At 46.4% G+C, this 15332-nt stretch overlaps 1 protein-coding gene across 2 annotated transcripts in view; it reads right to left on the reverse strand.

Annotated features, from left to right (window-relative positions):
• Nucleotides 1–15332, reverse strand: part of WDR72 (WD repeat domain 72) — a 933775-nt gene that overhangs the window by 795577 nt on the left and 122866 nt on the right. The window contains exons 1-2 of one of the 2 annotated variants that reach the window (XM_069624854.1): nucleotides 12169–12297; nucleotides 11853–12017 (exon numbers count right to left, since the gene is read on the reverse strand). In XM_069624854.1, coding sequence (XP_069480955.1) covers nucleotides 11853–12017; nucleotides 12169–12177 — 174 coding nt within the window. In that variant the 5' untranslated portion in view covers nucleotides 12178–12297. Of the gene's footprint in view, nucleotides 1–11852; nucleotides 12018–12168; nucleotides 12298–15332 lie in introns of those variants that run through there. The other variant, XM_069624855.1, reaches the window with a different exon arrangement.

The following is a 15332-nucleotide window of genomic DNA, read 5'->3' on the forward strand; positions in this document are numbered from 1 at the left end:
CAGCACTTGCTCTGTTGTCCCACTGTGCTTTGAATCCAGCATCCACCAAATGCACTGCTGTTCAGATTTACATTTTTTGCATTTAAACTAACATTGCAGTGTGAATGTATGTGCACCTGCAGCTTGCAACATGGTCTATGGCCAAAGCAAACCCACTCTGGCTCCAGTCTAATTGCTAATGTCAGTAATACTACAATTAGTATTGTAACTAGTGAAAGTAGTTAGTCCTGTTAAGGTTAACACCATGCACTATGCTACACATCACTGTTGTATACATCTGCTGGGTTTCTCTGCTAATTGGAGAAGTGCAAACTGGGCTCTGTCGATATAGAAGGTCTCTTTTGGAGTTGGACTCACTTGTATAACACCATCATGGTACACTGTCTTTCTGTAGAGGCACAACTTTTCAGTGTATGAGAGCACTCCCACACAAAATCTCCAGGCTTGTTGCAATAACGGCACAACTTATTGCATTTCTGCTTTTCCTTCTCATCAGCACTCAAAGAACACTTTGTGCCCCCTTTCTGTATGGGTTCATGTGTTGTACTATTATGGGCCTCTTTTTCTTTCTCTCAACTTGCAACACAGTGAATGCCAAGGTGCTGTCGATCAACTTTTCTTTCCATTAATCTGTGTTCTAGACAGAAATGCTACAGCAATCAATTCCATACGGCAAGTATGTTGTGGATCGACTTGAAACACTCATACTTTCATTCCTCTCCAGACCCTAATTTAAAATCATGGTGCTTTTTTGCTCAGGCCATTCCATCTCTATAACAAATTGGTGAAAATGGCTGCCACAACATGCCCTCTGTTCTGCTGTTTTTACATCAACCATTTTATGTCTAAAGCTAACATATTTCTGACTGTCCAACAATCTCGAAATTTAGTCTTGAACTCGATGTTTTCATGCTCAATGGGGCGGTCCATCTGGGGCAACGGAATGCCCCATGGGGCCACATGACAGCCCAATGAGGGTTTACAAAAGCTGTCCAGGCTTGTATAGATTGAAAGACCATCAGGCAGTCAGGACATGTAAATGGCTTACTTGAATCCACTGTAAACCTCTCAGGAGCTACTATGGTTGCATTTGCGGCTTTGGTGATAACTACAGTAGGTTTTGCTGCATCCAGGGCCTGACGTGGTTGAGAACGGGGTACTGTAGTTGATAATGCTGGCTATAAGGGTGTGGTCTGAGCGGGCAGAAGTATGTAAGGCTGCAGTTTTCTCTTTGCTGTGGCTCAGTTTATCTACTTGTAGTGTAGCATCGTCATGGTTTCAGCCAAAGATGTGGGGAGAACATATGCTGCTCTGGTGGTTGGGTTTCAAGGTCTGTGCATCCATCAGAATCGGCTGGCCCTAAAAAAGAGCTTAATGAACCTCCTCCCCAACTTAGTTGGCCTGGGTTCCCTGTTGGTAAAACCAGAGCAGACACACATACACAAACACAGCAGTCGAAGGTAGGATGATTGTGGATGGGTTGAGGATGACCAGAAAGAGGGTGAAAGAGGGCTAATGGATGCTACTTAAGAAGTGGGGGATTCCTTGAGAAACACAAAATAACACAACTCTGCTCTTTTACAAATGAAGTGTCACCCTACACCCTGATGATTAGGTTACTTTGAAATTACACAAACATTCATGGCCCAGCTGTTGCTCTTGTCACAGGCAATTAAACATAGCAAGCTCTGTCCCTTTCAGAACCCTATCACAGTAACTTGTTTCAGTTTGTTGGCTCCTGAGCCTCTCCTTCGCTTTTCTCTGGTAAAGCATGTCTCTCGTTAGGACATTATTCACAAAAGTGTGCCCAACATTTTCCACAGTAAATACCAATTTCAATCAATTTCAACTACAATGAATGTTAATCAAATCCTTGGAACTAAATAGGGTCAACCAACATGTCTATTTCATTGGTTTACTTATTTTAAAATGTTTTGTTTGTTTTGTTTGTTTTTTTTCAATGATTATTTAGTGCAAGCATTCGTGATAAGGAATCACTGCACCTCTGACCGTGCCCGCTCCACCATGAATCATCTCCGATGTCTCGCAGCTGGCCGATGATCAACCACGCTGCTACCTGCTCCTGCTCCACATCGCAGGCACGGAGCAGTGGTGCGGTGAGATGGAAAAAGAGGCAATGCCAAGAGGACCGTGGCTCTAGAACTTTGTGAGAATTAATCCAGCGAAAGAAATCTGGATACCCCCATCATGTCCAGGGTGGATCAGTTGTAGCAAACCTCACAAATCTGATCGGCGAGTCGCTCTCCATTTGCTGTTGGGCCGCAGATGGGAGACATGACCCTGCAGTACTGAATGGTGGACAGGCCACTCTACCAACATACTTAGTCAGGAGCAAATTTACATGGATACATTTTTTATCAATTTTCACACTCGGGTGTGAACATCGGATCGGCAACAACGTAGCGAAAGGGTAGGTGCTGGTGTGAAGGAGGTCAGCATGAACTAAAAGTGTTTATCACTAGTAATGTGGGAAGCGGGAGTTGTTATTTCATTGTTTGTAATGCTCTAAGTAGTTCAGTGACTTGATGTACCCCGTGTTGAGTGGAACATGCAGGTCACTGGCTCAAAGCCTGGATACATTTCTCAATCATTCATGTCTCGGAGTTCATGAAGACTAGCACTATTGTGTTTTGAATTAATAAACCATGTTACATGTAATGCTTTGAAAGTGTAAGAGTCAGATAGCATATATTATATAAAAGACAATACCTGAATGATGTTAATAGAAAATATGGCACACAATATATGTATTGATGGAGAGCCATGAAGCAGAAAGGGCCATTGTTTGAAGAGAGTGGGAAACTGGGAAGCATTAGTGGAAAGCACATGGGCCCATGGTGAGTGGCGCTGACCTTGGCTTTGCGCACTGCCGGGAAAGGATATTGATGAGCACTGAGTTAGAAGTCTGTTGACCTATTTTCGCATATGAAAAGCAGCGAAGGGGCGGCCATCATCAATGTTTCTAGGGGTCAGCGGGTTCCTCTGCCATGGTATCCGAGCTGCAATTTGTTCAAGTAAAGAACTGCATATGTCAAGGTGAAGGGCGTCCTCCAGGCCCGGCTGAAGATTTGTGGGTGCCGATTTCAAGATGATGGTTGGGGGCCCCCATTGCATAAAGCGGAAAACAGCCTGAGGGACATGTGGGTTGCATCCATTATAACTGAGACAAAGAAATACGGTTGAGGGTTAATCGCCATCGATTATCATGAGGTTGGGAGTCAGCAGAGAGCTGAAACACTTCATGCCACTGAAAGCTATACATTGTTCTTTGTTAGCAAGTGGCTGATGTGGAGGAACCGGTGTTGAAAGTCAATGATATGATAACAAACATTTCTGCATACCCCAAGGGAAGTGACAGCCAGAAGGGCTCCAGCATACACAGCTTGTCAGGCGAACACTGCAAATTGCACATTTAAAGCCCCAGAACGAAAGCAATATAGAAAGGAATATATATTGCTGTCTTATAACATGGGGGTATTTACTGGTATACCCCTGAAGCTCGAGGCCCCTTTCAAATGAAAAGGCTGAAAGGCCTTTATGCCGTCCCTGGTGTCCTCTCTACATGTCAGACAACATCAATACTGCAAGCTAGTGAAAAATAGAATTTAAATGGGCACAGTGTGTCCTGCAAATCTGCTATGGAGGATTTTCCCTGCGTGAAATAAAGTGTGCTCTATCACACTAGGTGTTCTGAACTATAAAATATTATGGAAAGGACAATGTTGATCATCATTGCTTTAGCATTTCAAAATGAGGATTTAAATCTAAACAGGAAAACACATCATGCTCGATTCACAGGATCTCTTCTGCAATTTCCAGTCACGCTCACCACTAGGAATTAACTGCACAACTAGCCAAAGGGCTAGTGAAACAACCCACAAAAAAACCCACAAACCACAGACCCCTCTCTAATCATACTACAAAACCAATACCTGCAAAGAACAAACAACTCAGACAGTGGACTCCACCCCTACGGACACATGCCCAGTGCACATAACAAAGCACACCCAGAAAGCTCTCACGTCCAGACGCCAGTTCCTCCTGGTTCTGCACGCATCAACAGATGAGCACAAATTCTATCATTCAGATTTTCAGGATTTCAGAAAGTGCAGAAGGTGCTGATGCCAACAAGTGGTTAGAGCAGTGGCTAGTTCAAGCACTCCAGCTCAACGTTATGCCCTGTCTCGAGATCCAAAGGGCAGATAGGATGGCCAGTGCAACGAACAGCAAGGATATAAAACCAAGGCCCCTGATCGCTTGCGTACTCTGGATTACCCAAGTGGCCCAGATCCTTGAGCTGGTACGAAAGAGAACAGTCAAGCTGGCGAATGCGGGGCATCCTGTATTCATATACCAGGATTTCTCAAAGTGCACAGCGGATCTGAGGAAGAGGTTTTGTGAAATGCGCCCGGCATTCCATTGTAGGGCAGTGAGGTACAGCTCACGAACCCTCATCAGAATGGTGATCATGGCCCAATCTGGGGTCTCTACATTTTTCAAAGACCTTAAAGATCTTTGGCATTACCTGGAGGAAACATCAGATAGTCCTATAGATACTACTGGTCCTCTTGACACCGGCTCTGCTATGGATGCCAACTTGACTCCACTGGGCTCTCGTGGGCTGGGGGCTGTCAGAGATGTTGAGGCTCGGCTTGTCCGCTACAGGTGTCAGAATGGAGTGGGGTCCAGGCCGTGGGCTGGACGGAGTGTCAGTTCGAGTGGGCTGTCTCCAGACTGAAAAACTAGGGACAAATCCAGATCACCCTTGAAAAGCAATAAGGAGCTCAATGAGGTGGCTTCCACGGGCCGAAGGATTCTTGTTGTCAGTGCTGGTACTCAGCGAGAGGGAGCAATGACTGGGGGCAAGACCATCTTACAGTTATGCAGTTTAGCTATGTTGGAGGTTCCAAGGAGCTCCAGTGGTTATTGAAGGCGGCTAGTATGGGTTTCTCACACCCCTTCAGTCCCTCCAAATGATGCTGGTATGGATTTAGCACCAGAGTAATGGGATAGCTTTTGGTATGTTCTCTCGGCAGTCGTGGGTGGGACTGGGGAGAGGAGCTGGAACATCCAGGATGAATTGGTAAAGATCATAAGTTCAATTTGATATTCTTCTTTTGTTTTCCCCTATTATGTCCTTGTGTGTCTGTGTCTGAATTGTCATGTAGGGTAGTTGAAGAGGTGGGTGTGCTATGGTGCACTTGGTTAGCAGGGGCTGCAGGTTGCCTGCTTTGGGTGAGCAGGGGGTATATGTGGGGGTTTCCCAAAGACACTGGGACTAATTGTTTATGGTTTACGTTTACTGAAATGGTGACATGAGTTATTTCATGGAACGTTCAAAGCCTATGTATGCCTATTACAGACTCCTATTACAAATACAGATTCGCAATGCATGCAAATAAAAAATCCTGCATTCAGGCACGGTTCTCCGGCGCAGCCAATAACCCAGCTGAACCTTTCAAAATTTGCAGGGAGCTAGCCAACCCCTCCGCAGTCTCCTCCTCCCCTTCTCCTTCCCAGGCCCTATGCAATGCACTAGCCTCACACGTTGCCACCAAAACTCAGGACATTCTGACCACTCTTTCTACACTCCCTCTCAATCCATCCCACACCCCCCACACCACATTCCCCCTCCCTTCTCCTTCATCCTTCTCTTTGTTCTCTCCTGTCACACCTGAAGAAGTTACCAGAGTTGCCTGCTCCATGAACGTCTCTTCCAAAAAGTTTTCCCCTTGCTCATCCAGTACCATCAAGGATAACATTGCTCTCTTGCTTCTGCTCTCACTGATTTCTGCAATCACTCTTTTGTCACTGGATCTCTCCACTCCCCCTTAAGCACTCTCTTGTGCATCCACTCCTGAAAAAAAACATCCTCTGACCCTGCCTGCCCTGCCAGCTATTGCCCTATCCCCATCACCCTTTTCCTGGGGAAGCTGCTTGAGAAGCTGGCCTTGCCCCAACTCAATTCTCACACTGAACTTGTTGGTGGCCTCGAAGACCATCAATCTGGATTCCGAACATCCAGAGGCATGGAAACTGCTCTTCTGAGCACCCATGAAGAACTGCTTGCATCTCTGGACTCCAACTCCCCAGCTCTCCTTATCCTTCTCGATCTCTCCTCTGCATTTGACACAGTTAACCATTCCATCCTCATTCAAGTTATCCTGGGACCCTTCTCCTCTCCTAATTGCTTCTCCAACTGTGGTGTCCCCCAGAGCTCTATACTCTCCCCCTGTCCCTTTAACATCTACCTTGCTCTCCTGCACACCTCATCTCCTCTTTCTCCACCAACTTCCAGTGTTATGCAGATGACACACAGCTCTTTTTCAGACTCCCTGCTGACCCACTTGCACCCTTCATCTTCCCTGACTGCCTATCTGCCATCCAGACCGTGTGCCCTCCAATGATCTCTGCCTCAATGCCTGTAAAACTGAGATCCTTCCCATTGGGACCCCGGCTCCCACCTGCTTCCCCTCACTCTGGCCTTCCTCCTTGGGCTCTCCCCCTGCGTCTTCAACTGAAGCCAGAAACCTTGGAGTGATCTTTGACTCCTCTGCCTCCTTCCTCCCTCACACTGAGGACATTGGCAATAAGTTAAACTATCAGCTCTTCCTTCTCAAAGGAATTCTACCTTTTCGTACTTTCCCTGCGAGGCTCAATGTGGCTCAAGCCCTGGTTCTCTCGAAACTTGAGTACTGTAACAGCCTCCTCCTGAAGCTTTCTTCTTCCACTGTACAACTCCTCCAACTAATCCAGAATAGGCAGCAAGACCTATCGTTGGCCTTAAACCCAGGGACTGCATCTCTCTTGCACTAAAAATCATTACTAGCTCCTGATTGCTGCACAGATTAAATTAAAATCCCTCTGCATCATCCACAAGACTGTCTGGGCTCAGGGACCACACTATCTTCAACTTTATCTCACTAACTACGCTCCCTCTAGACCACTTCGCTCCTCTGGTACCAACTCTTTGTGTTCAAAGCATGTTGCTAAACAGAGGGCAGGGGGTCGCTCACTTTTCTCTGCAGGCTTCCTCCTTTAAAAGAGCCTCCCACTGCGCCTTGAGCAGGATCTGCTCAAATTCTGGAAGCTCCTTAAGACTTTCCTCTTTTCCTCCTTCTCACCTCTGCTAATCCCACAGTTGCTGCATCAGTGTCCTTGGCCCTTATGCATCCTCAGGCCTTGACCGCCCACACCAATTCGTCCCAGCTACTGTTTATCCACAGCACTTTGCATCTGCACACCCTCTGCTCTGGAGGATCGCACTTACACCTCCTGCGGCCCAGGCTGTGTAGCACTCAACATTCCTAGCACTTTGTCTATGGCTCACCCATGAGCTCAGACTCTCCAGCACTTACCCCTTCTTCCCGGTTCCTTTTCGGCACTTGCACATTCTGAATACTCACAATGCATAGTAGGTTCGTCCCTTTCCCTTTTACCCCCTCTGATATTAAATATTGTGTTGTAAAGTTATTTCCCACCTTCGCTCCCTCCCTGCCCTGTGGGCGCTTTGAAACAGTATTTTCTTATTGTATAAGTGCCTAACAAACAATAAATAAATAAATAAATACTAAGAGACAGCGTGTACTCGCCCACTTGAGGAGGTTGGAAGCTTTGATTGTGCTCATACAGGAGACTCATCTTTTGTTATCTGATACAGGACAGCTTAAAAAACTGGGGGTGGGACAGGTGTGTGTAGCACCAGTGGAGGGCCGCAAAGGAGGAATGGCAAAAAAAAGCTCTATCAGTGTATATTGGGAGTATCAGAGTGGATGCATTTGGCAGGTGATTCTTGGTGGAATGTGTGATGAATTAAGTTCCTGTCGTTATAGTGAATGTGTCTGGTCCCAATTTGGAGGACCCCAAATTCTGGCGTTATGTGCGTGAGATATCCAGAGAGGAAAAAGCCCAAATGTGATCATGGGGGCAGAAGGACCTCAAACTGCCTGTTGATCCTATAATGTTTCGGAATTCACAATGTCCTTTTACACACTCCAGGATGCACAAAACATTTAATCAATGTATACACCACAATTGACTAGAGGACGGTAAGCTGTAAACTGTATGCTGGGGGTAAATGCACAAATTTAATACCAATTTTCGGGCGCAATTAGTGTGGCGCTTTTGACCTGTGCTAATTGCGCTGAAAATGCCTAATTGGGTCGGACCCAATGGGAAATGAGGAATACCCATTAACGCCCAACCCTTGATTGAGCACTAATAGTGCCAGACCGGGTGACAGTAACGCTATTAGCACGGGCAGTATCCTGGTGGTAATACCACTGGAATACTGCCACACATGATGAGGCACTGTTTTTCTCCTTGATTTGTTTTGTTGAACATTTGACAATGGTGTGTGGGTCATGTTCCTTGGATGATGTTTCCATAGCATAGCACGCTGCATTGGCAATGATATTCATTGGTGGGGCAGAATGCTCTGTTATGTGGGGAGCGCTTAAAGGAGCAGATGGACAAGGTCATAAAACACACTACCCAGGGAACCCAAAGTAAAGGGGATCAAGGTGTGTACCCTGTGCCCCAAAAAATTGCCTCCATCTTCGGGTGGGTAGAAAGAGGGCCTCCCCGCCACCAAGGGTAGAATGGTGTGGTCCTTGAGTGATGAGGCAAAAGGGCTGCAAGAAATGGTATCAAGTCCCAAAAAAGGGCAGAGGGCCCAGGGTCTGGTGGTGGATATGAAAGAGAGGGGCCCAGAGTGCCTAGAAGCAGAGGTTGGGTAGTTGGAGGGAGAAGGTGTATTCTGTCTGGGGCCATTGTGGATTCCCCTTAAACCACTTTATTCGTGTTGCTGTGCTGCTTAAGTATTAGAGGGGCACATCTACATCCTTAGCATTCCTTGAGAAAAATGAAGGGTGTGGATATCCACATAATTTTCAGTTAACCGGCTAACGATTATATGTTAGCTAATATTGTGTTCCTAAACACTGCTCATACACACCTTGTCTGTGATGCTACTCATTCCTCAGATGCATTTCGGAAACAATTTGGAGATGCTGTAAAGTTGTAATAATCACTTGTGTATGTTAATAGATTTTTACACTGTGCCAAATCATCACCGTACCACCAAAGTCCCCGCCAGGGGTATCCAGACAGCAGTTTGCTGGAGAAAAGAAAATGATGAAGGAGAAGATAATAGGATGGGAAAAACGAACAGGGGAAAGGAGCGGGGGGGGGGGGGCAAAATGCTTAGTGCCGAAGGCTGGTGCATGTTAGTCCTGTTAACGTGGAGCATAGTTCTGTAAAAGAGAAAAGCAGGATGTGTCCATAAGTGTTGTGATAATTGGGCTGTGCTTCTAGTACAGAATTGGGGAATTGTAAGTTAGTGCACAATGTAGAGTGGGGCGTATCAGAGTAATGAGTGCAAGTTCAAACAAAACTAGGAGTTTGGTGCCTTGTTTCTGTGGGCATCTATATATACAATGAACACCAGAACAAACTCCAGAATGTTAATCCTGAGACTGTCATGTATGTGCTACGTGTTGCATTGTCAAGAATAGGCTGCATATAAAGGTGAATGTTGTTGGTATCATATGTAAGGGAATGGAGTGGTCAAAACAATAAAGAAAAATAGAAAAAGCCTGGCAAAAAAATAGAGAAATATGCAAACTAGAGTCAGATTTTCCTAGGCGTCTGAACTCAGAGTGAAACGGGTATGCCCAGACATGGGTACCGAGCCTGCTGGGCTAGAGACCCAAGCCACTGATGACACCCAATGAGGCTGAAACATCTGGGGATGCTTGTGGTCTCGTGCAGAAGGGATGTGACCAAACAGTTCAAGCTGAGGTGAGACAAAGCCTGATTTGCACATGGTCTTTCCCCTTCTGTAATGGCTAGGTAGGCTGAAGAACAATGGTCTGGAGGGATGCCCAGAGTAATGCCAGAGGCTAGGAGTAATTCCAAACCTTCCATTCATCACCTCTTTTGTTTTGCAAAGATGCCATCAAGGTGCCTGGGGAAAATAAGGGGGCGCTGCTCCCGGGTGAATATGAGTAATTCTGCTTAAATTGCCCTATTCGCACAAGTACGATGGGGAAGTGTCATTCAAACCATCGGCAGGGCCTGCTGATTAACAAAAGAATCTGCAAAATCCTTGGTGGGATCACTTCTCAATTGAAAGGGTCTAACTAGCCATGCACCTTTCTCACCAATCCAGGGTGAACGTAGAGTACCTAGTCACTAGGCAGCTCGGACCCATGAGGGGGACACACAACTTTAACTGATCATCGCAATTTATAGCTGACGATTCAAATTTACCAACCAGCTGTGCAACATCAATCACACTGTTCAACTGACCACCACAATTCTCAACACCACTTGACCTCTACAGCACCCAGCTATCTGTCCGAGCGCATTCAGAGGTATGTGCCTGCACGAGCTCTCAGGTCCCTTGACCAGGCTAAACTCAGCCAACCCAGATTTCGCCTAGCCAAATTTGGCAAGACGACTTTTGATGTCCTTGCTCCAGCCACCTGGAACTCCATTCCCATGGATCTTAAAATGACCACGACACTTTCTGATTTCAAAAGGAAATTGAAAACTTTTTTCTTCAGGGCTCCCTAGATCTACTCCTTGATCTGTTCTCTGATACTGCATCACTGTTTGTCTTTTGTGTTTGTTGATGTGGCCTTCATGTGCACCTTGAGGCCTGCGGGCGATCTGGTGCATTACTAAGAATTAAAATAAATAAATATGCTGGCCACACATTGCCTGTATAGAGGTGTTACCTCTGAATTTGCACCCTTTTCTCTTAAACTGCAGTGCCTCCTCTCCCTCTACAAAAAACACTCTTGACCCTCTCCCTTAAGATAACAATCCCCAATTAGACACAATCACTGATCCTACTAGACGAGCTTCCACAGCATCCCTCTTAGCATATGTTGTTCTTGCCTTACATGGTGTGTTTTCTGTAACTGCGTCCTAATTCATGTCCCGTTGCCAAGTCCTGCTCGTGATGTTAATACGAACACACATGCGCAGATACCCCTGCAGTTGGATGCACTGATTGGTTGTTTTCTATTCTGCACAAGGTGGGTCCATTATACCGGACTACCGAACAACGGAACACCTCTCTCCACGATTGGCTAACCAGCCCTCCGCCCACAATTACTGGAATTCTTCAGGCGCTCTATTCCTACTCAGGACCAACCACCAACTGCAGCCTTGATAAAGACTACGGTCGAAACGTGTGTTGGCTTTTGTTTCACCTTTCAACTAGCATTCCCTGCTAGACCTATGACCTATGTGTATTACCACATTAAGCCCTTGCTGAAGACAATGAATCAGGAGTCCCTTCTCCATTATCTCAAATATTCTAAATAACTCAAGCAATCCAAGGCTACAACCCTGGTTAACAACCTACCGCCAGCGCCATCACAAGCAATGTTTGTCATACCAGCCAGCAACTAACCCACTGGGAACGTTGGAGTTTTGGTTCCCTGACAAACCATGTGCCAGGACGCAGGCACTATTGTACCCACCGACTAAATCTTGCCGGTTGCACAGGGGACCACCTTCCTTCCAACTCCAACCAATTGAACCTAGGTCCATTAAAAATTAACATGTGTATGCAGGCGCTGGGCTCACTGTCCAGTTTACAAGACTGGCTGCATTGCAATTGGTTCTTAATTTGGAAGTTTGTCTTACAATGCCCTGCACGCCCACATCCCTACCAACATCTCTCAGTCAGTATGGTCACTGCCCACCACTTGCCTCCAGAGTTTGCAAATCATTCCACTGGACGTCACTGCACTTAATCACTCACCCCGTCTTGACTATCTAATAAACAACACAATTCTGGTTTTAGCACCACAAACCTTAAAGTCGGATGTGATATTCCAAAGACAGATTTGTCCCTCAAGACTTCCCGTTACGATTGTTTGTTGGTCCTCTGTAAACATGATGGCAGTGATGCTATGAGACGGTGCCCTATTCCCCCATAAGGCCATAGCTTGCAGTGAGGTCTTCATAATAAACACGACCTGAAACACAAAATGGATACGTTAGCGGCCATTCAGAGGAACTAAATCTTTGCAGATTTGCTTGCAAACCGGAAGTAAATTAACATAACATTTAATTTCATTACAACATTGGAGACAAATGCGGTCTCAAACTACAATGAACAAATCTTACAGAAATCATGTGCTCCCTCTCTGGCCACTGTCAGTCCTGCTGTTAAAAAGAAGATAGACCAGACCCGAGCAATGTCACGACAAACACTCTCATCAAGCAGACACCAGAACAGACGGAGGAAGTAGCGGGATGCCTGAGCAAAAGATGACAAGCGACAAATTAACTGCTTTTATGGACTGCAAATTTAATCAGCATGCCAGCTACGCATTGATCCTCCCACCAACAGACTTCATCAACAGAGAAAATGGATTTTTGAAGCAGAGAGTTGTTTGAGGCGACAGAGACGCACTAATATTGAATCAGAGGTGCCAGGATGCAGGAAATGCATAGTCTGAAAATATGTATAAAACAGCTTGCTTTAATGTTGAAATATAGCATTCTTATAAGAAGAGTTGCCTCGTACTGTTAGTTCATAGCTGGGAACATGTAATGCACACATTAGCACCCAAGAGATAGTACTAGACCAATCAGAGATGAGAGAAACCAGCCTGTATTCAAACATACCAGTCTGCGTTCTCTCGCCTCTGCTGGACTGAGGACTCGCTCCACCGTGGCTCCCTTTCCATTACACTTCCCAATTGCCCCTTCCCCTAAATTAAACGCTGTTGTTATTGTGGTGCTAACTCTGCTTTAAGGGACGTCGATTCGCACAGGAGGTATTGTCCGGGCCAGAGCGCCGCCCTGGGTAATGACACCTCGTTAGAAGGCTAATAGGTTTGCATATCTATTTTTTTGCATTTGTTTCCCTAATAGACATTTTCAGACTCTTAACGAATATATTTAAAAAATGCAGCATTGAGGGGGTGCAGACCAAGATGGCTGCAGAGAAGACATGCTCCGCTCCCTCCCACTCTAATGCGCTGAATATTGTGATGTCTGCATACACCCGTTTCACGTGAGCGAGGGGGAGCCCTCCTCACGTGACAAGTGACATAGGGAGGAAATAAAGTGAGGGATGCCCCGGAAGGCGATTCCCAAATAGTACAGGTAAAATGGCTGGCTGTGTCTTCATTTAGCCCTGTCACAAACGGAGTGAATGGGAGGGCATGAGGGCAATCCCGACCCCCGCACAGCAACCGGAGGTCGAAACATGATACATATCACACTGGCGACAAGTAGTTAACGCTCCCAAGTGTGTGTTCGCCAACCGACAGGCTGCCCAAGAGAGAGCAAAACCTCACAAAACGACAGCAAAAGGCGCCAGAACATCACCCGCTCAGATGGCAACACGGAGGTGAGAGCACAGAGGGGGAGGGATGCACATTTCATGGCAAAACAAAACAATATATTTATACAGATAAAGTAATGCAGCAAAAACACCCTTGGCAAGCCCTCAGAACAGACCCACAAGGGCAGGTGCCAGCAGTAGCAGAGGCCATAGAGACAGCTCAGTGGGACTAGAAGGCCTAGGCCCAGAAACAACACAGGTAACACTTATGAGGCCTTTCAACCCATACGCCTCAGGAGCCGCCATAAGGTACGAAATATGGCTCCAACAGTTTGAGCTCAACACACAAACCAGGGAAATAACGGGGGAAAAGACAATGCACCTTACTAAACATCTGCGCCCTGGCACTGAGGCTGTTCAGCACCCTGTCAAATAGAGAAATGACAGACAACTATGATGCTGCAAAACTAGCACTTAACAATACATTTAAACCAGAATTGAACCCTGATTAGGAACAGTTCCAGTTCTGCATGTCCAGGCAGAGGGCAAAAGAGAACATCGATGACTTCCACGCTCGACTCAGAGAACTAGCACTAAGCTGCGAATTCCCAGATGAAGAGTTTGCCATCCACCTGCCGATCATCAATGTGATGTCGTCAGACAAACTGTGCAGGGCAGTGCTGTCACAGAAAAACATCCCTTTAGACCACATCCTGGCTGTAGGAAGACTACGAGAACACACAAACGACCAAGTAGCCATCATGCAAGCCACCATACAATGACAGCCTCTTGACAACAACCAAAATGATGAAGAGATTGCTGCTGTCAGAGGGAGACCAGAAGGGAGAAGACACGCCAATGCTGAGCCTGGGCGAGCAGCAAAGCGCCGGGAATACTGCAAGTGATGCAGAAGGCCCTGGCACAGAGGGGACCCCTGCCCAGCCTTAGGGGTTACCTGCAGGAAGTGCAAGAGGCTAAAACACTTTGCAGCAGTTTGCCTCAATCCGCCCCGTTGAAAGCGATTGGAGAACCAGAAACTTCAAACGACAGAAGGAAAGTAAAAGACAAAGCGAGAGCCATAGTCGCTGCACGATGGTCACCCAGCAAGAGCCACACGAGAACTCCTCAGAGGAAGAGGCATCCACAGAAAGACACAGCAGGAGGCATAAAAAGAACAGTGAACTGGTCCACATGATTTCCGCCACCAAGCCTGGGAAGAGCAATCGGAAAAAGAAGCATTGAAACGGCCCTCATGCACCATCCTAGCAGACAGGACACCCACCAAAGTTGTCTTAGACACCGGACCTATGGTGAACGTCATGCCCCTGCTAGTATTCAATAAGATTGAACCAAGGCCATGACTGAAAAACAAGCAGGTACATCTATTTGCGTATGGATGCAAAAAGCCGCTACCTGTGACAGGATTCTTCCGCTCCAACCGAACATACAACAAAACAACATCATGGGCGAGGATATATGTAGTAGACGCAGGTCTGGAGACGCTGGTAAGCTGCCACACAGCAGAAAGACTGAAGCTAGTACACTTTGCGTTCAACATTAACACACCTAACATCGACAACCTCATAACAAAGCATAGCAAAGTATTTCTAGCCATAGGATACCTCAGAGGAAGAACAGTTAAGCTACATATTGAGCCCACGATTGAGCCCAAAGCTGTGAGACACTGCAAAGTTCCCTTCCTCACGCGGGAAGTAGTTGAGAAGGAACTAGAAAAACTGGAGCAACAAGGGATCATTGAAAAAACACCAGGGCCGACACTGTGGGTATCGGTAATGGTTTTAGCACAAAAGCCACATCAACCCAATGCCGTAAGGATCTGTATCGACATGCGTTTGCCCAACGTAGGCCGAGAATGACATGTGACGTGGACAATAGATGAACTGATTGTAGATCTCACTGGAGTGGGGATCTTCAGTAAATTAGATCTACGATCGGGCTATCATCAGATATTCCTGGCCTTCGAGTCATGCAACGT

This window comes from Ambystoma mexicanum, chromosome 11 (assembly GCF_040938575.1).
Source record: "Ambystoma mexicanum isolate Mex_15411 chromosome 11, UKY_AmexF1_1, whole genome shotgun sequence".
Classification (NCBI taxonomy): Eukaryota; Metazoa; Chordata; class Amphibia; order Caudata; family Ambystomatidae; genus Ambystoma; species Ambystoma mexicanum.